Below are 26,274 nucleotides of genomic sequence, written 5' to 3'. Positions count from 1 at the left end.
TCTAGAAGAAGAGGCTCATATGTTTAACAACATAAATGTGGAGATTTTTGAGCTTTCAAGAAGTATTAACTCAAGTTTAGCTAAGGCATTCATGAGCTTACCTGTAACTGGACTGACCTCGCCTTCTCCTAACTCTACTCTGGGCAGCTTCTTGCTTCTTGCGTGCTCAAGTGACTTGAAAAGGGGATTCGCCGACAGCAGATTCGGTTGTGTGAACTCCCCAAAAGGAGAAGAAGGGAAGGCGCTACTTAGCCCTGCGTACTGTGAGAGCTAACTAGTTAAAGTTGTTCATGCAGCTGTTGGTGATTTGGCAAAGAAAAAGGTAACTAAACAAGGCAGATTTTGTATTTTTTTTCTTTTTGCAATATGTATCCAGTAGTTGTTTTATTGAGTTTTTCATATTTTTTTTTTAGGAAGTTGTTATGGCAACACCCATTATTGGTTCTTTGATGAATCCAGTAGTTGTCTCTACTCCTGTTGTTGGCAAAAGAAATCCAAAGCCTACTACAGTTTTGCAATCTCCTTTTGTGAACCAATTTGGATCATCTTCTTCTGAGGATATGAAACATTTGACTGTTGTGAAGTCTAAAAGGAAGGTTGTGGGACGATATGCATTTGGAGACAATCTTTTTTATATGCCTAATCAAAATGACCAAGACTCTTTTAACAAGTGGTTTTCTCTGGGACTGAGAAAAAATAATAAGTATGCTTCTCTATTTTATTTGTTTTTTTATTTATTTTGTATTTCAGTTTCTGTTACAACATAATTCACTTTTTAATGTTTATATTTGTTATAGGTATAAGAAATTTGATGATAATAATAATATCATTAAGGAACCATTTCAGTTTTGTGTAACTGAGATTGAGAGAAAAATATGGTTTTATGATTTAGTTAAAGATGGGAGGGATTTGGACAATGAGGTATTTTTTTCCCTTAATAATATTAAGTTGTGTTTAGTTGTACTTTTTTCATTATTCTTATTATGGTTTGCTTCTTGTTTTTTCAGCATATTAATGTGGCTTTTTATTACCTTAGAAAAAAAAAGCCAAGTATTGTGAGTCGATAAAGGTTAGAGTTACTACTACGGATAACTCTTTTGATCAAGTTATCACTACTCTGTATGATGTGTATCTGTCAAGTGACTGTGATCGACCTGTTATATCGAAGAACAGTGTAATTTTTGAGTATATTTGTGGTTATAAAATGCTTTGTAAAACCCCTTGGTCGCTAGTAGATTTTGTTTTATTCCCTATTAATATGACTGTTGTTGACTGTAATCATTGGATTCTTGGTGAGTTCAAAGTGAAGCAGAGATTTTTTAAAGACTACAACTCAATGAGGAGTAGAGTTATGGATAAGAAAGTGTTGAAAGTTGTTGAAGCATATTCTACTTTGTTGCCCTTGTTTCTTTCTTTAAATAATTTTTATGAGTCAAGGGAAGATATTGATCTAAATGCACAAGAATTCAAGGCATTGATATGTGTCACCCGTTGGACACTGTGTTTGATGATGAGGTTTCACAACAGAGTAACAAGTAAGTAGTTTTTATTTGTTATTGTTATTTTTTTATTGCATGATTTTGTTTATATGCATTTATGTATTACTGATTTTTGAGTTTTTTTTGTTTGTTTTTGTAGCGATTGTGGGATATTTGTCATAAAGTATGCTGAATTTCTTATACATTGACTTATTGAAAATATCCCCAATCCTCTGAATTTTAGTTTCCAGAGAAACAAAATTGCAGTTGAGCTATATATCCATGCTAAAAGAAAGGAAGATGAAGGCTATGTATCTGATGGGGAGTTCAGAGGAAGAATGAGCAAGAAGATGTTGAATATTAATGCAAAGGAAGTATGAGAGGATCAAAGTAGTTAACATTTGACTTTAATCTTGTAAAGATGATACACACTTATGGCAAGATAACTTTTGTGTTTTTGTTTTGTAAACTTTTCAGCAAGTATCATGTTTGAATATTTTGAACACTGTGGTATATCAATGAATTTCACTATTAGCTCTTTTTTATGAGGAATGTTGTACAGAGGTGTCTCAAGTTTGTAACTTGAGTTCACAACTTTATTTTTTATATTTCATGTGTTAGGTAACACCTGTTAAAAGTTTGTAACCTAAGTTTATGCAATAATTTTTGCTTAGCATTACTTAACGTCTATTAATAGTCACGATAACTTAAGTTTCAAATAGGTATCAAATCATTACAAACTTTTAAAGTTAATCATTTTGAATGGACTGAAAACTTACAAATGAAAATCGAATATTTATGTTTCAAACCTGTAACATAAGTTAATAAAAAAAACTTATTTCTCATGTATTTGATATTGGAAGTGTCTGTTAGAAACTTGTAATATATCTGTAACAAATATGTAACAAAAATTTACAGATAACACCCTTAACATTAATTCTGATATATTGATGCAAATTTTTTACTAAGTTTTTATAATATTTCATATATTCAATAAAATTCTATAAAGCTTTATCACAAGTAATAGTGATAAGTAATGTTCCAATCACTGTACTGAAACATACAAAGTTTCAAAATTCAAATAATAAGTATTTTCAATCTATAAGCTTTAAGTAATTTTTTGTTTTTTTGTTCTCAATAGAGGCTGGTTTGTGCAGGTTTTTCGGTTGTGCCCAAGCTCTCCACACCTTCCACATTTAAGCTGATAAGACTCTTCTCTTGCTGAAACAAACCTTTTTTTCCTTGGCCTTCCACTTTTTCTGTTTCCCTTTGGAGGTAGTACTTCTATTTCCTCAACATTAGGTGGAACTCTCCATGTTTTTGGATCTCCCAATGGATGTATTGATGCATTATAGGTGTTCAACATGGCTTGTTTTGTGAAATAATATGAGCAATATTTTTTATACTGAAGGTTCATCTTTCTAATGACTGCCATGGCATGTTCACACGGTAATTCATCCAAATCAAACTTGTTACAAGTGCATGATTTATTTGCAATGTCTATAATGTTTGTTGTTAAACCACTGTGTACACTGTAAATGAGTGTGCTAGCTGGTTCTACCTGCAATGAAATAATAAATAATGAACAAGGAAGTATATTAATATAGTGGTATTTATAAATAAAAATAGTTGTACTTAGAGTCATTCTTAATGACTTGACAAAAAGTTCTTTCTTAAGTATTCCTCTTGTTTTTTTGGCAAGTCTGTAAAGGTTGCTTCTGCTTCTTTTTTGTTGTTGTAGCTCCATTTTTAATCAAGTTTCTAAGGCATTCAAGTAATGTTGTTACTGGAAGCTCTCTCATTTCTTTTAGTACCGCATTAATGGATTCAGCTATGTCTTCATGTATTTTTCAAAATCTTCCATGTTATAAGCTTTTGCAGCAGCATGAAATGCGATATTGGTTGCTTCTGCATCTGTTCTAAACCTTATCTTTATGTTGCAAAAAAGATGGTAGGAGCACACTCCATGAGTTACATTTGGATAGACATTTTTGATATCATTCTCTATGCTTTCATGTCCATATGAAACTATACACAACTCTTCTCTTTCTCCATAACATTGTTTTATTTTTCTGAAGAACCACTCCCATGAATCATTGTTTTCAAAATCTGTTATAGCAAAAGCCAATGGGAAGATGTGTCTGTTTGCATCTTGTGTTGAAGCTGTGAGAAGTGTACCGCCAAATGGAGCTTTTAGGAATGTTCCATCAACAACAATTACTAGAATGCAATGTTTCCAACCTAGAATTGATTGTCCCATAGCCATAAAAAGATATTTGAATCTGTTTAGACTATCAATTTCCAAATCTGTTACAGTACCTAGATTTTTGTGCTTCAAAATGTGCAGATATCGTGGAATGTCTCGGTAGGAATCTTGACTTGAACCATGTACAAAATTAACTGTTTTTTCCTTAGATCGCCATGCTTTTTGGTAACTCATGGAAACTCCATATCTGTCCAACATGTCCTTAGCTATATCTTTAGGTCTATAATTTGTTTTTGGATCTGTGAACTTGCTCTTCACAACATTCCCAACCATACTACTTGAAGCTTGGCGGTGATCTCCAAGAATAATGTCCAAGGAACATGTGTGGGCACGATTGAACTTCCTAACTTGGAACATATCTGTCTTTTCATATCTTGCAACACGAAATGACCACGTACATTCTGAATCAAGGCACTTCAACTGATATTCTTTTTTGCAAGATTTGTGGACCTTGAATTGGAAATTGTTTTTTTATGGCATAAAGACCAATTGTTGTTGTAAGAACCTCTTTGTTTTTGTATACCTGTTTTTCTCTTATTCCATCAGAAATTGCATGAGTTATAATTGTAGATTCTGTTCCGATGTGTTTAGGAATGGATTCATGTTGTTCCTTCTCCAAAATCAAATATGTAATTTGATCTACCGATTGAATGAAATTTGGTAGTTCTTGAGGTTCATTTATAGAGAATGTTGATGTGTCTGAAATATCATTTACTATATTATTACTACTTGAAGCAACAGTAGAACTCATCTTTTGAAGTGCTCCACAGGTGATTGTTTGGTTGTTATCTGTTACAGAAACTATCAAAGGGTATTTTGTGAGTGTTCTGTCATTTCTTTTGCACTCCAAGTAGAATTGTATAGAGCTATCACTATTGATCTTCAATGGAGGCAATGTTTCTGCAATCTGGTACTCAATTGTTGCATTTTCTATTGACAGAATGGTAGACAACTATGTAGACAAGATATTCATTAGTGTTGTAAATGAGCAATCTAATGGTATTAACACTCCAAGCATTTTGAAATCCTCATACACATTATTTTTCATTCCAATGACCATCATAATATACCAAAGATGTTATTGGATTCATGTCTGCAAATGAATAAAAAGAAAAAATTAGGTTGATATGTAAAGATTCTTTATATTTTCATTACAAAACCAAATAGGAGCATCAAAGATTTAGCAAAGACAAATACCTTATGGGTTATAAACTACCAAATTCTGCACAAGCTATTCGTTAACACATCCACCAGTAAAATGAGAATTTAACATATAAACTCATCACTTTATGGGTTATAAACTACCAAATTATGCACAAGCAAGGGCAAATAACTTAAAGATTAATAAATGTTTACAATAAATTGGAGACATTCTAAGAAACATCATTATAATATTGTAACAGATTTTTTTATAAAAGGTTTCCATGTTTTTCAATTGTTTCTATGGTAAAATTTGTCTATGATTCTGTGGAGATCTCTGTTAAAATATATGTTTTTGCTAGATTGTCTTAGTGAGTTTCGAAAGTATAAACTCCAACTAATTATCTATTCTAGATGCAACATGTTCCAAGAACAAAATAGAAAAACAAAGAAACTTACCACGTAGTAGATGTCGTGTAGTTGTTTTTGTAGACCCATCAATTCGGAAATTTCACAGTAGATTGCAGAAGAAAATTTCTGATTTTACCCAGACTTCTTGAATTTATAAGCTCAAATATCTGGTTTTCGGATGTTTTGGATTCTTTGAAGATCTCTGAAACAAGGATTAAGACAACATGTTACAAAAATGGGCTCGGTTGTAATGAGTTAGGTTTGTGGGTTGGGATTTACCGTATATGTGGTATTGGGTTCTGGGCTTGTGGGCTTAGATTTTACCGTAAATTTGTAAGAAATTGGGAATACCGTAAATACAGAATTTTTTTTGTTATGTTCCGTATATATAAAAATTTCTCTTTTGTAAAATAGTTCAAATAGACCCCTAAACTCAATTTTGATGAAAAAAATTGAGTATAACAATAAATTTTTTAAGCAGAATAATTTTATTTTTGTTCTAAATTGTTAGTTTGGTGAATTGTTTATGATTTCAGTTGATTTTTTATTTTTTTTACCAAAATCAGGTTTATGGTTCCATTTGAACTAGTTTACAAAACATAAGGTCAAAAAAGTAATTTGTCAAAACACAAAATCCAAAGAAGTAATAAGACAAAACGTACAAAAAGATATAAACCCATAAATATATTTTAATAGAAAAGTCTTAGCAATTGGGTATGGCCATTTGATTTTGATAGAGAGCCAATATATTTGTATAAAAATAGTTCATTTGCTTTGTGTGTGGGTATATTGAAAAGGCAAGTTTTTTCTTTAGCAAAAAAAATTGGCAATGTTTTTTATTTAAAAGCTAACTGAAAAGGAAAGTTAATTGATTTTTATTGGGAATGGTAAGTATACACATTAATTACACAATTAATTAAAATATCCCAATATGTTAACTTACTAAAAAAATCCCTCACTTCCCCAAATTAGAATATTATTTAATTTAAAATAATATTAAACATAACAAATATTAAAATGGAATCTTTTTAATTAAAATAAAAAAAAGTGGTATGATATGTATAAATTAGTGTAATTAGTATAAACGGTATTATTATAGTAATTCTTATTATTATTATAATCTAGTGTAATTTTCCCTAATATGATTTCATGCCTCTTGAGCCTTGACCACCAACTCATTTGGAATTATGGCCCAAGCCCATTTCATTGGGCCCTTTCTTGTCTCTATATTTCTGCCTCGCGTTTTGGTAGAAAATAAGAATGGAAAAACAACAAACACAATAAATAGTTTATGAAAGATCGTGTAATCTCAAGTTACAAATCAGAAATGGTAATCTGAATATTGTTCTCAAAAACATTCATAGTAATATTGCAAACATCCTCAAAACCTTAATGGATGAACAATATCTAAGAGAATAAAGCAGAATAGTGAGCAAACAAGTTCTCCTAACATAAAGATCAGATGAATACATTTTGGTCCATACTAAAATGGACGACTCTCTTATATATGACAAGATATGTACCAGTGCCAATGTCGATTACAAAACATATACAATTCACAACACAAAACCACATGAAAATGTCATTTCAGGTGAAAATAAAGCTATTTTCATTCAGAATCCATAATAAGATAACTAAGCAAATTCAAGGCTTTTTTTTTCTTTTTCTTTTTGTTCCTTGCATGAATTAGAAGATAAAAACCTACATGTTCATGAATGAACGGCGATGTCTACATTTGCCTGGTCCGCGATCTTAGGAGCTGTGGCTTCCTTTTCCTGCTTGTATCGGTCTTTGACTTTCCAGGTACCGTTGGACTCGCTACTGCTCCGTCTACTGATCGGACCCTTACTTTTGGGAGTAGCAGAGGAGGCGGTACCAAGGCTGTGACGTTGCATCCGAGCAGACCTTTCCTTTTCCTCCTGTGATGCAACAATTGCATCGCCACAGCTCTTTCTCCTGTTAGTTTTGTTCAGCTTGGGTGACTTGGGCCGAGTCAATGGCAGCTGCACTCACATTACACGTAAACCGTGAGGTTTTATCTTCCAAAGCTCAAAGAGTGAACAGTTTGCTTATGGTAATTACACAAATATAGATAACCCAATTCTTTTATGGTTTAAGACTTTCTTTTATAGTTTTTTTTAGCAAAAGTTGGTAGAAATGTTGCTCTGAAACTCAAAAGGATAATCCAGGAAATTTTGATAGAGTACCTTCTTGAGCTCCGCCTTGGGTGGAGGACCCTCATAGTAAAAATTAGGTACTGGATTTGCTTTGATCACCAAGTTCCTCCTAAGCTGCCTGAGTGCTTCTTCTTGCTCTTCCTGAAAAAGTTATACGCATAAAACCATCGTTAACAAATAATCGAAAACAGACTACTGTTTAATTGCAACAAAAAGCAACTGAGTAGAACATTATATGCATACACAAATGAACAAAAAAGTTAAATTTAAAACTACTTTAATATGAAAAAACTAGAGCCAGTGATGTACCCTGGTCCTTGCTTCAAACTGGCTTCTCTCTGCCTCCATAGCTTGGTGTTTTTCTTCCAATTTTGTGTAAAACTAAATAAAAAGGACATTGCGTTGGAGACAAAAACTATGTTCAGATATAATTATACAACAGTTTAGCCAAAACAACTCGAAAACGAAAATTGAACTATGTATAATTCTTTTTTTATATGTTAAAAATGTTACCTCCTTTCGTTTCTCTGCACGTTGAGAGCATCGAAAAGTTGGAGCTTGTCCAACAGTAACCCTGGATTTAAGTGTTCGAACAGAGGCAGCAGTACTTTGTTTAGTTAAGGAAATTCCAGAAAGAGCTTGCTTGGCAACATTTTCCTTTCTTTTCTTTTCTTTTTTTTAAGTGAAAGGCGAGAAGTGGGAGAAAATCTCTATATTTTACTTTTAAAAGCAGAAAGTGAGAAAAAGTAAAGTGCTGCAAGCCAAGCACCAAGTAATAAATCCAATTCTACTGTGTGATTTCATTTTTTATTTTTAAAAAACCCATTTATAGGCAACAGTTTACAATCAATATCAAACAAATTAACTCAGGATACGAAGAAGCAACAGACCAATTGTCTTCTTCATCAGCATGCTTCCTGTTTTCAGATTGCCATAACTTCCTTGATGTTAAAGGAGAACTAGGCTGAAAATAACATAAAAAAGTGTAAAGGAATCAATGTCATTTTCAACTAAAAACAACATAACACCATTGTTTACAATCACTTTCCCTCTTTCATTATTTTTTTCCCCTTTAAGTTTATGCTGCATAAACCATACGTGTAGCTGGCACTGTCACCACCACAGGGCTTGAACCAAATGAATACACAAATATGAAACTCAGAATGGTAAAAGTGACAAATATCTCACAAAACGATAATATAATCACCTGTATATTCCTTGTTGAGTTAGGAGAGAGCACACTGTTACCATACACTGCAGTTTCAGTTCCAACAGTATGTGCGCAAGAACCACGCTTATCAGTTGCCAGAGCAAAAGGATGAGGAACAGTGCACTTTGTACGCCCATTTCCAACAGGAGATTTTGAAGCAGGAGAGCTAGACTTCTGAGCTGCAGATTTCTCATTTTTGTCCTCAGTCAGGCCCTCATCAAGATTTATGCTTTTAACACCTAGAACCGCTTGCTCCTCGTGGTGTTTCTCAATCACCGAATTCTCTTCAGTACATTCCTTTACTTCATAATCCTTAGCTTCAGAGCTGTCGTCCGATGTTGTCGGAGCAGCATGAACTCTATCATGAGAAATGCCATTTGGCTCCTTCTCCAACTGTAAACCAGAAAGTTCTCTCCCCATGACACTGCACAGGAAAGCATAGAGACATGGAGAGTTAAGTGTCTATGTGCATAGAAACACTTTTCATGTAGTCACCCCAGGAAAAAAAAAATCCCAAATCTATACCATTAACATTACTTTTCAAGACACTCACAACTGTAAAAAAAATATTTACAGTTGTACTAGGTGAGAACCTTCTGAAGAAAACAGGTTCCTTCCCCCAAAGAGAAAATTACACCTCAGTCACCTAATTGGATCGTTTAAATATTCATGTGCTTTGTCATTTCAATGCATACTTTACTTAAAACCATTTAGTGATTTTGACATTTCCTGGAAAAACAAAACAGAACAAAACAGGAGGAAGGATATACCATTTAAAGCAAGCATCTCATGTTGAGAAGAGTTTTTGCAGAGAACTTAAATGAAAAACTGTAAATCAGCAGAAAATGGAAAAATAACCGATGCACATAATTTTTTTTTAAAAAAAAATAGCAAGATGAAAACAAGTAGACATGTAGATAGATATTGTAAAAAGCCAGCACATTCTTGAAACCTGTTTGCCGTACTTTAAGCCTAAAATATAATGGACTCTCAAATCTGAACATAGATGCAATACAAACCCACCAAACTTAAAGGAGTAGTACAGATCTGGCATAGCACCGTGTTTGAGCTCCATTAATCAATAGGTATAAAATTTAGCTTGATAAATTGTTGGCCAAATAACCCAGTACAAAATAAGAAAATCTTTTAAAAGAATATACATATATATTTCCTGCTTGGAACTACACCAACAAACCGTATATATAATCATTAACACCGGCGAGTAACATGATCATCTGAAACTCTGAATAAAATCTCAAAAGGAGGTCAAAAACCAAACAGGGTGTCCTAAAAAAGACTCAGAAGATTTTCAGCTACCTAGATATAATCATGTTGACTAGAACCAATTAGGCAAAAAAATTGCTCAAACAGAAAATATGAAAGTAAAAAAAAAAAATTAACCAGAAAAATAAGGCTGAAATCAAATTAGCAAGAAGATAACATTAGAACTTTCTAGTTAAAGTTTTATCAAAAACAAGAAGAAAAGATGGCCTGCAAGCTTCAACAAGCTTCAAGAAGAAAAGCAGGGTCTTAATCTGCATAGAGAAATCAACGAGCAAAAAACATAGTTTATTGGCCCATCAAATGAAACCAAAATCAAAGGGCTTCAACTATATTTCTATCTTCAAAAAGAAAAAAAATCACATCTTTCGCTACTAGCCTACTGGGTCGATTTTTCATTTTCATATTTACATGTAAAAAAAAAAGATTTTTGTGCAGAGAGCTGACACAACTCACATAGCTCAGCAAACAATAACATAAGAAAACTCGGACAACCCCATCAAAAATTAAAATAAAAAAGAGGAGGAAGAAGAAGAAGAAGAAGAAGAAGTAGAACCCAAAAGAAGCTGATTCACGAAACACATTGGGAAAACAGTAAAACCCATTTGAGAAACCAAAATAAACAATACACAGGTCTCAAAACAAAGCAGTAAGGAGCAAAAAAATCAAACTGATAGAAGAAAAAAACGAAGGAGATGAAGACCCACATTGCAAATTCAACACCAACAGCTAAAATGTGAGAGGTTTTGCTTAGAGCTCCGGTTCCGATCTGACAAGATCTCCGACACCCTTCTCTTCTTTCTCTCTCTTAAATCTATCCAAGCCTCTCTCTCTCTCTTAAAATATGTTCCTTTTTTTTCTGTACTATTTTTCTCTTTACCTTCTCAAGCTGAGGTTCTCAAAAACAGTTTTCGTTCTCTATTTTGTTTTATATGCTTCTCTGTTTGCGTTTTGGATATATATAGAGCGCTTCCTTCGGTTTCAAAGCCGTCCAATCAACTTTTTTTTTTTAAAAAAAAACTAATAATTTTTCTCTTTTCCATTTTTGACTTTTATTTTTAGTATATTTAGTAAAAAAAATTCCACTACCATCTTTAGAGTTTAGTATTTGAATTTATGCAAAATTAGGCGAACCCAAGCACAACTAAATGGCTTTTCTTTTCTAATAAAAAGATGCAATTTTTTCCCTTATGACAAAGTTCTTATTATTATTAATCTAAGTACTTAGGTTAGACAAATTTTTTGGACTAATCATATAAAAATTATAAACTTTTTGATTGTGTGAGTATATATATATTTAAATCATGTGGTTGAGCTACCTTAAAAATAAAAAATAAAAATCATATGGTTGAGATGGTCTATCTAATATAACAAACATTTTACCATATATATATTTGTATATAAACATAACAGAATATTAATGGTTATGAAAGATCTCTCAATGTGTTGATAATTAAAAATCACTAATTATTTTTTAAGTATGTGACATATATAAATGAATGGGCCAACTAATTTGACACGACCTTGATTATAACATGTTTTTTTTAATACAAAAACATAACTAAACATGCTTCACATTTGTCTATTATAAGTTTTAGTGTCACAATAACACGTTAGTATTAATCTAGGATTATTAGGTAAACGATATCCTAATTAATTAAATCGAGTCATTTTCTCTAAAAAATAAATTAATTTTAATTTTTTTTGTAACGCGTGGTGTCCACCTTATAGTCAAATGTAGAAAGGTATTAGTTGACGGTGGTGGTGGGACGTTAACGGCGTTAATTAACGGCGAAAATGGTAAAGAATGGAGTCGACGTGGTGGGCTTAATGGTTTTCCGCCAAATGAATCAAAATTTCGGCCTCGGGATCTTGTTAAAGATTTTCCTTTTTTTATTTTTAAAATTTGTTTATTTATTTACTTTTTTTAAGTTTTCAAAAAATAAAAATTTATATTTTGAGTCGTGTTACAGTGAACTCATCTTTTTTATGGGGCAATTTGTCGGAGATTCCTCAAAAGGGACAAGTTCTTTATCTGACAGCAATGCCCTTCTACCTTTTAGTAATTAATTAGTTTTATTTTTTCTGTTGGTTTTAGCCAAAATTAATTTATCTTGTTATTATTAATTAAATAATGATGCTAATTATATTACAGAAATTGTGGAGATTTGCACGCATGTCGGTATATGATCTAGTTTTATTAATTAAGAAGACTCAAAGCATCTAAATTCTAAAGACTTATTAGTTGACTATTTAGTGCTTTTGTAATCTATAATTAATTTCTTTTCAACATAATTAATCTATGTAGTTATATATCAAGAATGAATCACCCTAATATATTTTCTTCTGCATTGAAAATTAAATAATTGACATTTAACAAATTCAATTTGAAAAGCATCTCAAATCTGAAAAATACTTAATTTGTTGATATAAAATGTTAAGTACAAAAATTTCAAAAGCCTATAAACAATGCTATAAAATTTTGAAAGTTGTGCATATTGTAGTTGAACTTATCTAACTTTATTTATTGCATGTAAAATAGATGAGAATCTTAGTAAAATTATATTATAAAAAAACTGTAGGCCACTATGAGTATTTGCTATAATTAATTAATTCAATATTATTAACCATTCATATCTTTTTTTTATATAATAAATGTGTAGATAATGGAAAATTTTTATTTTAAGAGTTTTTTATTTTTTAATGTTAACTTTAACGGAATATTTTTATATTTAACAGAATATTATTATATTTAACGGTAGCTTGTAGACTCTTAAACTTAAATAAAATAAAATAAATAATTCAAAAAATTAAAATAAGATATTTTTGAGATATTTTACGATGATAATTATTTAAAAATAATAAATAATTAAACAAATTAAAATATGATATTTTTGAGATATTTTACCATAATAATTATTTTTAAATAATAAATAATTAAACAAATTAAAGTATGATATTTTTGAGATATTTTACAATGATAATTATTTAAAAATAATAAAATCATACGTTCTATAACTTAAATTAAATTTAATTAAACTTAAAATCACTTATTAGAATAATATTATATTAAACATATAATATAATATACTGTCAATTAGTAATAAATTGCTTTAAAAAAAAAACTAACAAGAAAATTAAATTTAATATTCACATATAATATTTAATATTACATTAAACATATAATATATAATCTTTCGCTGTCACTCCCAAATTCAAAAACTATAATAAACATAAACTTAAATAAAAATAAATAAATTATTTAATTAAAATAACATATTTATATGACATTAATATAAATTTAATAAAAATAATTAATAAATTTTATAAATAAAATTAAACAAACGTGCATATTTCATGTTTGTATATTTCTACTATGTATATAACTATGTAATAATATTTATGTATAATTCATGATCTTTAAATTTCTTTTATTTTATATATATATGTCACATGTATATATATTTAAGGCAAATGTAACTTCTGTAGAATAAATCACCCAACAACATCATCATCATAGACATGTCCTTGTCTGATCTGATTTTTAACAATATTTGGTAGTTACGCAATTATAATTTTTTTTTTTAAATAATAAAAACATGATTGTGTGTAACTGAAAACCCATGATTCATATATCTCTCTACAGATATATTATTATATATTTCCTGAGAAATATGATATGAACACATATATCTTATATTCAAAGAAAAAATAAATAAAAGAGCAGCGTTTTGCTGCAACATATGTGTGCAAAAAGTAGGAAAGTAATGTGATAATTTAATATGCACATTAATGTGGTTTTCCCTTTTTCTTGTAAGAAATAAGTTGCAAAATCAAAGGGACAATTAATTTTAAGGAATTTGGTAGTTGGTCCTTTTTTTCAAAAAGGAAATTGGTAGTTGGTCCTTGTTCTATATAGTAATATATATACATATATTCCCTTTCAAAAAAAAAAGAATGTACGTATGTATGTATAAGGAAATTTTGCAATGTATCTGTGCACTTTTTTCTCTTTTCCTAGAATGATTTTCGACATAATTTTTCTGCCATGATTGTGTATATTGTAATTATTTAAAGTATCTTAAAAAAATTTAGAAAATTTTAAATGATTTAGAGTGACGTGATTCAAATAATTTGTTACAGGTGTGATTATTTTTTATGCACATAGAAATTAGTATATTTGAAATATATTTTTCACACTGTAAATTATTCAAAATTTCTTAAAAATTTGCACTATACTCTAAATAACTACAATATGTATACTATTATTACTTTTTTTTAATAATAATAATAGCTTCAAATTTTGTTTTGTAGTTGTTTCATAATTTATGTACTTTAATTCACAGACTACCAAAAAAAATATAATTAAAATTATAATTAAGATTTAGTAAAAAAATTATTCAAAATTATACGTTAATTGGTAGAATTGTTTCAATTAGGATAATCTATTTATATATTTTTTAATCAATGTACTTTTTAAACCCTAGACTAGACGAGTATAAGGTGATCATACTAAAAATTCTCACCACACTCTACTACTCTATTTATGGTTCTCTTCTCAATATATATATATATATATTTAATAAAAATAAAAATAAAAATTGCACAATAAAAGTCAGTAGGCAATAAATAATGTTTATAAATACCATAACTCCTCCATACATACACCATCTATCTACCAAAATACCAATATACATATATATATTGTTGAAATTATATTTCGTATTAAATAATAGGTCACGCAACCAATAAGTGTGTCATAAATTTATTGCAAACGTTTCACATGAATTTACTGAAAAGAAAATATGAAACAGTAACTTCAGAAGAGATGGTAGCAGAATTTTTCATATATATATACCACGAATTAATGCTGTAAGTACGTAAAGGATAGATGGATATAAATATGTATATTACTTTATTTTTGGAAAGGGTAGGTTTATATTATTTTGATCAGCTGAAACGTTTTAATATTATTTCTTACACACGATTTTAAACAATTATAAACAAAAATATTTGTTATGCAGATTCATAACTTAAATTTGGTCAAGAATAAACTAAAAAATGATTTTTGATATTTTTATTGGGTTTTGTGGTAGACCGAGTACATGGAAGGAGTAACAAAAATAAATAAGAAAAAATAATCCAAACACTGAGCTGATGATAATAATTTTTACCAATTTATAAAATAAAAAATATTACTTGTAATTGTTTAGAATATCGAAACTAAGATTAAAACAAAACAAAAATATACATCCATAATTATATAAATCTTATATAATATAAATATTGTTGTAATGCATTATATGGTAACCAACAATACTTAATCTGACATGTACTATTAGTTGAGAAATTTGATTATTTAAAATAAAAAATCAGACTTTAAATTTAACTTTTGATAATATGATCTCTTCAAATAAATGTATATGGTATATTATTATTGGTATAATTTAGTATCAAATTCTACATATTTGTAATGATATGTGCACTCAAAATATGTACTCAAACATTACACACAATGACGTGTCACTGTTTTTTAAAACAGTGAGTCCTAGTTTTAATAAATGTGATTGACTAAACTAAACTGTCACATTATAATGTATAATATTTAAGTGTATATTTTGGGTGCACGTATCATTACTCTATTTTAAATAGTGTTGTACACTAAAACTGGTATAAATAAATATGTACTCGTGAAACCTCAAGTACTATGGTGATTAGTTGTATTTTTTTAATATATTAGTAATTTACAGTGTACGTACGTAAGAAATTATGTAAAGTTTGAATAACAAACAATATACACGTAGGAAAGATATTCCCTTTTGCATTATATTAAAAATATATGTGATAATATTTATTCAAAAATAAATATAATTATATTAGTTATGTATATATATTTAAATAATGATATTTTGTAAATGGTCCAAACTTTAAATATAAGCTTCAGTTTATTATTACTTTTACAATATTCTACCTCTTTTTATTACTGCCCTTGTAAGTTATATCTACCACCATTATAACAATCACCATAATGATTCATGCATGCGTTATATATAAATATAAATATATATTTATATTTATTATTAGGATTGGCATTTTTCTACTTTTTAGACTCAACTTAATTATAACCGCTCTTTCTTTTTGAATTTTTTTAACTGTTAAACTTGATAAACTGATGAGTTTTTGTGTTTTTGACCAGTTCATGAGAAAAAAATTATTATAATGAATCGATCAAAGGATTTATATATATAGATATATATTGAATTTAAAAGGTCTTGTAATAATTTGAGTTTAGTGTTGTGTCGGAAAACGACCCCACCGTTGTTAAAATCCATTAATACGTACTAATCAATGAGTTATTCCAGCATTTAATTATGAAGGCTAAATCAATTAGTACTATTATTTCAGCCAGATTATTAATTCTAGTCCTCTTCTACATTATTGACAAAAACAAATAAATGGTATTAATCTATATTTACACGTCAGATATCATTAACACATGATAGTAGCACAAACCAATTAATTAATTCTCTCTCAAAAAAAAAAACAATACACACACAAACTAATTAATAATGTTCTTTTGTTTTGGCTAAATTACACAATCACAATTATTAAAATTAAAAATAGAAACAAAACCTCCTCGTATATTTAAGCTTGTAACAGTAAAATTCAATACAAATTTTAAATGAGGATTTTTGTTAATTTGTGAATCTATTTATTATTACTTATTTATCAAAAAATTATATAACATGTTTGTTATACTTAAATTTTAAAAAGAGTACTTTAGTCTTTTACTATTTTACATGTAGTCGTGAAGTTAGTTGTAAATTGAAAAGTTGAAGGAAGAATATTATAATTTTAGGGGGATTTTATAGTAAGAGTGCTACTTGTGCGGGAAATCTTTCTATTTAGCACGTAGATAAATTATAACTTAATTTAAAAAATATATATTGTAGTAATAGCAAACATTCTATATATTTTTTAAAAATTCTGAATAATTTATGGTGCTGAAAACAATGTTCAAAATAGTCAATTGTATGCGTATAAACAAATATGCTCGAGTCTATGTGACATTTTGAACTCTATTTTTGACACTATAAATTATTCAGAATTTTCTTAAAATTAGTGAGATGTCAGCTAAAATTATAATGTAAAAACAATTAAGTTATAATTTTTTCAGGTACGTGTCGAATAATAAAAACGCGTTTACCAGTAGAGACAAATCTGTCACTCCTATAAAATTTCACTTTAATTAAAAAAAAAATTATAGTGACTTTTTTAAATAGCTAAAATATAGGAAAAATTTTGTTAATTTTTTTAAAGGTTTTGTTATCATCATTTTATTTATTATTTTTGTCGTTGTTATATACTACTATATTAAATATGTTAATAGATATTTTTGTTAAATAAAATATTTTAATATATATGAGTAAAATTAAAGAAACTTCGAAAATAAAAATGGTCAAACTAATTGGTCAAGTCATAGATCATCTTTTTTCATAGAATAGTCAGTCAATTGTCTAAAAACATAATCCAACGAAACATTCTTTTCTGTTCTTTCAGAATTTAGGGTTTTTTTTTCCTGCTGTGAAACTTTACTCTCGAGTACTCTTCAGTTGGCTAAATACAGAATAAGTACTTATATATGTTATTTACATATATATGACAAATATATATTTTTAATGTTAATGTATATGATAGTGAGCAAGAGCTCCTTTTAATACAAATAATTGTTCTACAATTGTATTTTATTTATGGGATAATATTATTATTTTGAACTCAGTATTTGGTAAATTTGTTAAAAATAATATTTTGAATTTAATTTTGGTCAGAATATTTTTAAATTTTGATTAAAAAATTTATTACTCAAAATAGATGGTCAGAATAATATTGTGTCATAATCACTTATTTTTTTATTACATAATTGGCCACACTATATGAAAGGTAGTGTCAATCCATTAAGAAATTATTATTTAAAAAAATAATAATAATAACCAACAAAAACTACCTATGTATAACTAAACTTGGTCTTTCTATTTCTTTTGTAAATTCAAGTTGACCATATTATATGTTCAATTTGGATATGAATAATGAGAGGAGAGACAAAGGTACAAGCCTATCAAATGGGAAAGGAGAAAAATAAGTAAGTTAATTTATTCCTCATAACAAAAGTCAATACATATGCTTATTGATAAAGAAAAAGAAACTATATGTATATTTTTCAAATAATTTATTTTTGCATTAGAATTATTGTAAGTTCCAACCATGGCATTGCATGCTTACCACGAAGGAAAAAGAATAATAGAGGATGAAAAGAATCCCCACCTTCCAAAGTTCAGAAGTTTTCGCACCAAATATATATATGTTTAAAGGTAAATTCTAACATCTCTCACAGGATTTAGTCTTTCAGAGGTGTGTCCTAGCTTCATGCCATGTGTCATATTAAGAGAGATGGAGCAATACTTTGGTAACAGGCTTTTATCAGTTATGGAAATCGGTTGACTAAAAGTCTTTGATGTAGCTTTAAAATGTGAGGGCATATGTGTCATTTTATGTCCAAAAATGTGTTTTGTTGAGGGTTGTATGGTAAATCTATTATGAAGTTTGACATATTTACAATAGTAGTTACGTAAACATATGTCTAGGGCTATGTAATTTAAATCTTGTGTTTGCATAACGCAAAACAAGTAGAATGTAATAAAAATTGATATATATTATAATTGTTTTGTGTATGAGTTTTGTATTAATTTCTTTTTGGACAAGTTTTTTTTCTCAGTCTTATTTTTTAATTTTGAGAAGATTGAATTACCATTAATTAGATTGGAAAATAGAATATAGTGTAGAGCCATATAAATTGTGTATTTTAATTATTTTAAGTGTTCTTTTTATAAAATAAAAAAATTGTAGATGGTAGAATGTTTAGTATCAGTTATTGTAGATGATAGAATGTTTAACATCAATTAACAATAAAATTAATTAGATGTTTTTTTAACATAAAAATTAATAAATGAGAAAATGATTATCATTAATATTTTTTATTTGTAAAATTAAATATTTATAAATTTAAAACCATTTAAACTAGTTTTATTATTTTTAATTATTACCATTATATATGTATATAATTTAATAGATTTTAAAATTAATCAGTAAAGCAAATAAGATTAATAAAAAAACAAATTACTTGCCCTCCACCCAAAGAAAAAAAATGACAAATGAGTTAAACTTATTTAGGACATGATTGGTTCGCGAGTATAAAATTGTATTTATAAAAGTGTGATTATGAATTAAAAATCTTAATTTAATATGTGAAAGCCTGTTTATGAAAATATGATTGATTGCATTGTGTGTTAATTGTTTTACAAAACATGTGATTGGTTGATCAAAATTTCAAAACGATTTTCATTTATTAGAAATTTTGTTAGTCAATTTTCATTAAGATTAATTTTCTAATTTAACTACAAATTTTAGTTAATTAAATTCTGTAATGATAAATTAAATTAAATTCATATTTTTTAATAATAATCTCATAAATAGTTGTATTAATAATGTAAAACTGTATTAAAAAAATCCATATGAGTGAAAATATCCAAAATAAAAAAGCTAACAAGTATTAGGTTGCTAGGGGTCAGTTGGGTATTTTACCAACTTTTAAACAGTAAATGATCATCCAACCATCCATTATGATTAAAAGAGAATCCAACAGTTGACATCAAAGGAGGGATTTGGTCCTTCAATTTGAAGTGAGGGATTGAATAAATGTCCATGTTTAAAATATATATATATATATATGAGTGGAGATTTATAGTGGGGCGCTATTTTTAACCTTATCAGTAGCGGTGACTCTGTTTTTTCTTTTTTTGGCAAATACAAAAATTATAATTTAATTATTTTTTTATATGATAATATATATTGTAAATATTTCACTAATTTAAAAAAAAATTGAACAATTTACCCGTTTGGTAAAATTTTTGTTTTTGAATTTTTTAAACACAAAAATTGAAATATTATTTTATTTTTGTTTCTTTATTTTTAAAAAATAAAAATATATTTGGTAACTATTTTTTTTTTAAAACAAAAAATAATAAACATGTTTGATAACTTTTATTTTTATTTTTTGTTTAACAATATGATGTGTTGATTTAAAAAAGAGAAGAAAAAATTGAAAGGAAAAATTGAAAATTGTTTAAAAAAAAATTAAAAGTGAAAAAATTATATTTTTAAAATTTTAATTAAAATTTAAAAAAATAATAAATAAAAATAGAGTTACCAAACACATTTTATGTTTAATTATCAAATTTTTAAGTAATTAAATAAAAATTTTTTTTTTAAATGTTACCAAACAACACCTTAGGGTATTAAAAATAAAAAATATTATACACCATTATAAAAAAAATTGAATTATAATTTAGAAACTCCTACTAATAAAGAGAAAAGTGGAACCCTAGCTATAAAACTGCCGGATATATAGATATATAATTTTGAATTATATAAAAACCTTATTATTATTCTAAAGTTGAAAGATTCCATTCAAATATTGTGAAGTTAATTTGGGGTCAGCACTCTGTTGAATATTCCAACTAAACTTCTCCGGACTCGATAAAGTCAAAAAAGTTTCCACCGTCTCTTTTGAAAAAATTGTATCCAAAGCCAAAACTCATGGACCACGGTATGTGTATAGTAATTGTATAGTATAGTTTTTCAAAAGCACTACTTTTATACATTTCAAATTTTCAACCTTCAATAGTATGAACAGCCAAAAGGATTTTTTACTCATTAACTTCTCCAACCAATTCTTACATTAGCATATATTTATATACGTACCATATACCACTAATGCCACAATACATATAAATATTTTATGTAATGTAGATACTATGTAAAAATTATGTGCAATACATATAATCATGCTTATTCAAATATATATTTATTTTTATTATTTTTTAATTATCATATAAATTTTAAATAAATAAACAATATATCATAAAAATAAATAAAATATGTTTAATATAATGTATGATATAAATTTATTAAAAAATTAGGATAAAATATTATCTATAATTTTAATAAAAACCGATTTACTTTTTTTTTCTTCAATATACAATAGAATGAATTACAGTTCTATAATATATATAAATATTTATATCAATAATCTCTACATATATGACGTATAAACACAACATTGATATAAATATATATATTTATATGACTACATGACATATATATAAATTACAATAATATTTTAAAAGAAATTAATAATAGAATAACATAATAATAGAAAAAGTCAGTGTAGAGTAGTATACATGCATCAACTATTTTTAGTTTCTAATGTAATTCGCAATATCATTTAGTGAATTTGATGAAGAAAAAGAACTCTAACCACTTGATAAAAAATAAACTATCATACAAATTTATAAGACAAAAAGAATGGTATATATGGTTTTATTATTTTTAAATAAATATGATTTAATTATTTAAATTATCATAAAATATCATATTTTAATTTATTTATTTTTGTTTAAGTTCATGTAGTTGTTAACATAATAGACTAAGGATAGTAGATTATATTATGTTATATGTTTAATATAATATTATTCTAATACGTGAAGTTTAAGTTTAATTAAATTTTATTTAAATTATAAAACGTATAATTTTATTAATTTTAAATAATTGTCATTGTAAAATATCTAAAAAATATTATATTTTAATTTGTTTAATTAATTATTTATTTAATTTGATTTAAGTCTAAATCATGTTTACAATCAACCTTTAAATATAAGAATATTTTATTATATATAAGAATATTTCGTTAAAGTTAACGAAAAAATAAAAACTGTTAAAATCAATAATTTTCGTTATCTACACACTTATTATATAGAATAAAAATAACACATTGCTCTATATTTTACTAAAAAAAACATTTGCTTTATATATATATATAATTAATTGAAGTATTAAAATTACTATAACCTACACATTTCAATGTGGAAGCTAGAAATATACTTGGGATTTAAAGTGGTCCTAATTTTTTATTTCCTTTCTATTTTTTTATATAAAATCAGTCAAAATATATATATATATATATCAATATAAAATTATAAGATAAATAGTAATAAACCCACCTAATTTTTTAATACACAATTATTAGCTCCCTAATTTTGTTTTTATCAGTATATAGTCCAAAAAATAACAACAAATTAAAAACTTGTACCATTAATTAATTAATTACTATTCCTACAAATCTCTCATTATAAGAAGACAAAACAAAGTGTCAGTCTCACTTATTTTTCGACCTTTTTTTAACAAGGATTTAGGGTATGTAGGGCTCTGTTTATAAGTCTCCTGAATAGTCTCTTTGAGAAGTTCATGAAGTACGATTGTGCATGAAGTCAATTGAGGAGGACAATAATTAAACATATATTATTTGTCGTTTATTTTTATTTTTGGTTTCACACTATTCCCTACATTTTATCTCCTATATATGTTATGCTTGTGTATATTTGTTTAAAAAAAAATAAAAGTCGATGGTAATAATTAAAAGTAGTAGTTTGTAATTTTGAGGACCACACATATACAACCAAATTTGCACAAATCATTTTTCATGAATTGACAAAAAAATAATAATCCAATTATCCTATTTTACAATAATGGTTTCACTTAATTTGGCATTGATAATAAATAAGAAGTTACTTGATCTAATGGCATTAGTGTAGTGGTGGCCCTCGTGACTTGGTAACCACAAGGTTAAAGGGTTCAATTCTACAACCCTTTATTTGTTATAAATATTTGTAAATTATATATAATATTACATATTATCTCCTTTACGAGGGTATGTGTTGTCTTTTTTTGTGCATTATATTTGGTTCCTATTTTTGAGAGTTACTCGACACTATTTTTCTTCCAGAGATGTACTAAAAGTGTAAATATCAAATATGCACTCACCTAAAATCTCTTATTGGTGAATAGTGTTCGGATTGAGAATTCTATTGTTAAATAGGGTTCAACATAACATATTCTTTACCTAATTATAATGTATTTGATTGTAACATGTAATCTAAGATAATTATCTCGATCTCTCACTTTTTTCTTGCCAAGTAAATTTTAATTCTACATTATTATTTAATCAGTACATGATACGTACTACCCAGCTGGAGATATGATTACTACTACTAGAAAAGTTAATGTCAAATTAATATTAGGTAGTTCTTTGGTGCATTTCTAAAAGAGAGCACACCAATGCACCCCCCCACCACTTTTTGACTCGAGAAATATTTTGGCATAAATTTTTGAATAAATTGCATTTTTATTTCTCGAACTATGACTATTATATGATCGTGTCTCTAGAATGATTCGCGATGTTAAAAGTTTTTTCTGAACTATGCACGTTACTGAAATATGAGACTTATGTTAGATTTCGTCCTAGGTGGCTAACAAATTGATGATATGCTATTTTGTCTATTGATGTGACACTGTCATGTATAGAATAATTAGTAATTTTGCCCTCGTACTTTGACCACTATAAAATAATACCCATTTTATTAAAAAATCTAAAAATACTAATTAAATCCTTAAAAAATTAAAATTTTAATTAATAACAAATAACTATTTTTTAGTTTTACTTTTTATTTTTTTTTACAATATAAAATAAATATATTTTAGAATGAAAATTTAAAATAAATATTAAAACAAAGAAAAAACTTTTAATTAAAGAATAACGAATGATGAAGGGCTTAAATAAAAAAAAACTTTTAATTTAAGAGGGAGGAGGACGAATGGGAACAAACTTTGTGTAACGCTATGGTTAGCCAAGACCGTCACACTATGTACTTTAAATAGTGCTTAACATGGGGTTCACACGAGCCGCGGCGCCCAAGAACACGACCGCGACGCCCCCCGCCAACCCAACACCCTTGCTTTTCCTTCAATCCAAACTCAACCAAAAACTCTACCAAACAATCCCAAAATCAATATCAATCCTCAACATAATATAACCACCAATCCAGCAATAAAACTCAAGCTTCATAACACTTAAAACACCACCAAATACCAAATTCCAAGATCAAACTTCAAAACTCAAAACACAACTAAAACCATAGGGAAAACCAGTCAAAAACATAATTGAAAGCCTCACCTCAGCTGTGATCAACACCTCCTAGCTGCTGCAATTCATTCCTAAACCTCAAGCTCTAGAACTCCAAGCTTGAATCCTCTGGCTTAGCTTCAAAAATAAAACCGAGGGAAATAGAGGAAGAATGATCGTGAGAGGAGAGAGAGATCCATGTTTCCTGGTTTAATCCACAGCCTTCCCTCCTTGGTCAAGTCTATCTAATAGCCTTAAATGACTAAAATGCCCCTAGGGCCAACCTAATCCCTCAAAGCCACCCAAGGGCGATTTTGTCATTACCACCTACCCCGTTAATCATAATTAACGTCTCTCAATTCTAGTTACTCCCAATATCCTCAAATATTTAACAAATCATTTCCCATTACCCGCTCATTCCCGGTAATTACCCCTAGGCTCACCCCGAGCTCGGTTATTAGCCTTGTTATGACTAAACCGCTAACTTGCTTCCTAGGATCGTCTCATGCCGAATAACTCAAATATATCCACATAATAATGTGTTCTCACCCATATATCACATACATGCACATAAATATACAAATATAATCATATAATAATACAACCCACATAATCATGCATATAATCACATAATAACGCATTAAATCAATTATCTTCCTCCTGACCCTTTAATACAGGTACTAAGTCTTATTAGGAAATTTATGACATTACACTTTATTTTAGGATTTATTTTTAATTTTTAATTTATATTGTAAAAGAAAAGAAAAAGTAAAAAAAAAAAAGTTATTTGTTATTAATTAGATTTTTATCTTTTGAGTATTTAAAAATTTAGTTAATTAGTTTGAAACTTTTAGTATTGTTTATTTTCTTGATTTTTTTTTAATTTTTAAGGATATAATTATTATTTTTAAGAAAAAAAAAAGAGGTTTTCTTAAAAAAAAAAAAAGTTTTAATAAAAATGGCACAATTTGGTAGTGATCAACGTTTGGGGGGCAAAATTATTAATTATTGTACACATGGCAGTGCCACATCAACAGTCAAAATGCCACATCATAAATTTGTTAGCCACCTTGGATAAAATATAATATAAGTCTCATATTTCAGTAACGTGCATAATTTGGGGGAAATTTTTAACATCGCGAATCATTCAAGGGGTACAATCATATAATGGTTATAGTTCGGGGGTAAAAATGTTATTTATTCTGAATTTTTTTATGAAAGTCTATATAGTAGTTATTTAAAACATTTTACAAATTTCGAGGAAATTCTTAATAATTTACAGTGTTGAAAACAATGTTCAAATAAGCTACTTTCCACGTGCATAAAAAAAATAGTCATGGGTGTAACAAACTATTTGAACTTTATTTTTCGGCATTAAAAATTATTCAAAATTTCCTAAAAATTTACAAGATGCTCTAAATAACTACACTATATACAACCACAAAAAAATTGCACAAAAAATACTTCCTAAGCCAAAAATTAGAAAAGAAGTGCACTTATGTACCCTTTTTGGGCGGTGCACTCCAAAATTTGTCTTATTTTTATAGTGTTGTACATCTCATAATTCTTATTATATATGCTCTTTTTTCAACCATGGGATGTGAGAGTAAAAGTTAAAATTTGAAAATTTTCTCTATAATTTGGGCTAGCTAGGTTTTTCGTTTGCATGTATATATAGGTTATAAATTGATAACATCGTCAAATCACAACCATTATCTTCCATTAATGGGGTACGACTAATTGACATATTATATCTTGTTTATATTTTAATAACAAGCCATATTAGTCCTTAATTATGAAACAATAAGTTGCGAATTTGACATTTGAGTTTGACACTGCTAGCTATCCTTGTCTGAACCTAAAATTGACTTCCACCCAAAAAAAGACTATTTATTTTATATTATTTACTAATTTATAAAAGCAATATAAACAGGCATCAACTATCACACTGTATAATCTTTAAATAAAATTACATTAAGATATACAATTTATATATATTTATATAGTAGGGCGGCATGAATGTGAAGCATGCAAGTTTGAATGAAATTTAATTTATATGTAATACACATAAATATATACATATATTTATTTATATATTAAAGTTGGTGTTCCAAAAGTTTATTTGTCACTTTATTCTTGTGTACAAATTATTAAATAGATCACAATTTAATATATGGTTGTCTACCCAAGCTGTCTGTTCTATAAGGTTTATTTAATATTTATTTATTTTCATTTAA

General features: G+C 27.7%; 2 protein-coding genes across 3 annotated transcripts; both read right to left on the bottom strand.

Moving 5' to 3' along the window:
- Nucleotides 1–3,309: 3,309 nt before the first annotated feature.
- On the bottom strand, nucleotides 3,310–4,835 carry LOC133791392 (uncharacterized). Its single transcript, XM_062229323.1, has 3 exons — nucleotides 4,815–4,835; nucleotides 4,268–4,696; nucleotides 3,310–4,194 (listed from the first exon to the last, which is right to left on the bottom strand). The coding sequence occupies exons 1-3, from the start codon at nucleotides 4,833–4,835 to the stop codon at nucleotides 3,310–3,312; spliced, it is 1,335 nt and encodes a 444-aa protein (XP_062085307.1).
- A 1,886-nt stretch (nucleotides 4,836–6,721) lies between these two features.
- Nucleotides 6,722–10,896, bottom strand: LOC133790718 (protein WAVE-DAMPENED 2). 2 transcript variants are annotated; one of them, XM_062228468.1, is made up of 7 exons: nucleotides 10,671–10,896; nucleotides 8,680–9,106; nucleotides 8,348–8,436; nucleotides 7,986–8,079; nucleotides 7,782–7,853; nucleotides 7,503–7,613; nucleotides 6,722–7,298 (listed from the first exon to the last, which is right to left on the bottom strand). In XM_062228468.1, the coding sequence occupies exons 2-7, from the start codon at nucleotides 9,100–9,102 to the stop codon at nucleotides 7,005–7,007; spliced, it is 1,083 nt and encodes a 360-aa protein (XP_062084452.1). In that variant the 5' UTR covers nucleotides 9,103–9,106; nucleotides 10,671–10,896; the 3' UTR covers nucleotides 6,722–7,004. The 2 variants fall into 2 exon arrangements, with proteins under 2 accessions (XP_062084452.1, XP_062084453.1); XM_062228469.1 differs by having other exon boundaries at nucleotides 7,986–8,046; nucleotides 8,363–8,436.
- Nucleotides 10,897–26,274: the final 15,378 nt, after the last annotated feature.

Source organism: Humulus lupulus, chromosome 7 (genome assembly GCF_963169125.1).
Source record: "Humulus lupulus chromosome 7, drHumLupu1.1, whole genome shotgun sequence".
Lineage (NCBI taxonomy): Eukaryota > Viridiplantae > Streptophyta > Magnoliopsida > Rosales > Cannabaceae > Humulus > Humulus lupulus.
The sequence above is the reverse complement of the archived record's forward strand: the minus strand, read 5'-3'. Positions and strand labels throughout refer to the sequence as shown.

Coding starts and splice junctions, on each gene's coding strand:
- LOC133791392 (XM_062229323.1), bottom strand. CDS start 4,835: ATGAATCCAATAACATCTTTG. Junction 4,697..4,814: donor TGAATCCAATAACATCTTTG/GTATATTATGAT, acceptor TTGTCTACATAG/TTGTCTACCATTCTGTCAAT. Junction 4,195..4,267: donor ATGGAATAAGAGAAAAACAG/GTATACAAAAAC, acceptor TTCCAATTCAAG/GTCCACAAATCTTGCAAAAA.
- LOC133790718 (XM_062228468.1), bottom strand. CDS start 9,102: ATGGGGAGAGAACTTTCTGGTTTACAGTTGGAGAAGGAGCCAAATGGC. Junction 8,080..8,347: donor AATTGGTCTGTTGCTTCTTC/GTATCCTGAGTT, acceptor AACTAAACAAAG/TACTGCTGCCTCTGTTCGAA. Junction 7,299..7,502: donor CCAAGGCGGAGCTCAAGAAG/GTACTCTATCAA, acceptor ATGTGAGTGCAG/CTGCCATTGACTCGGCCCAA.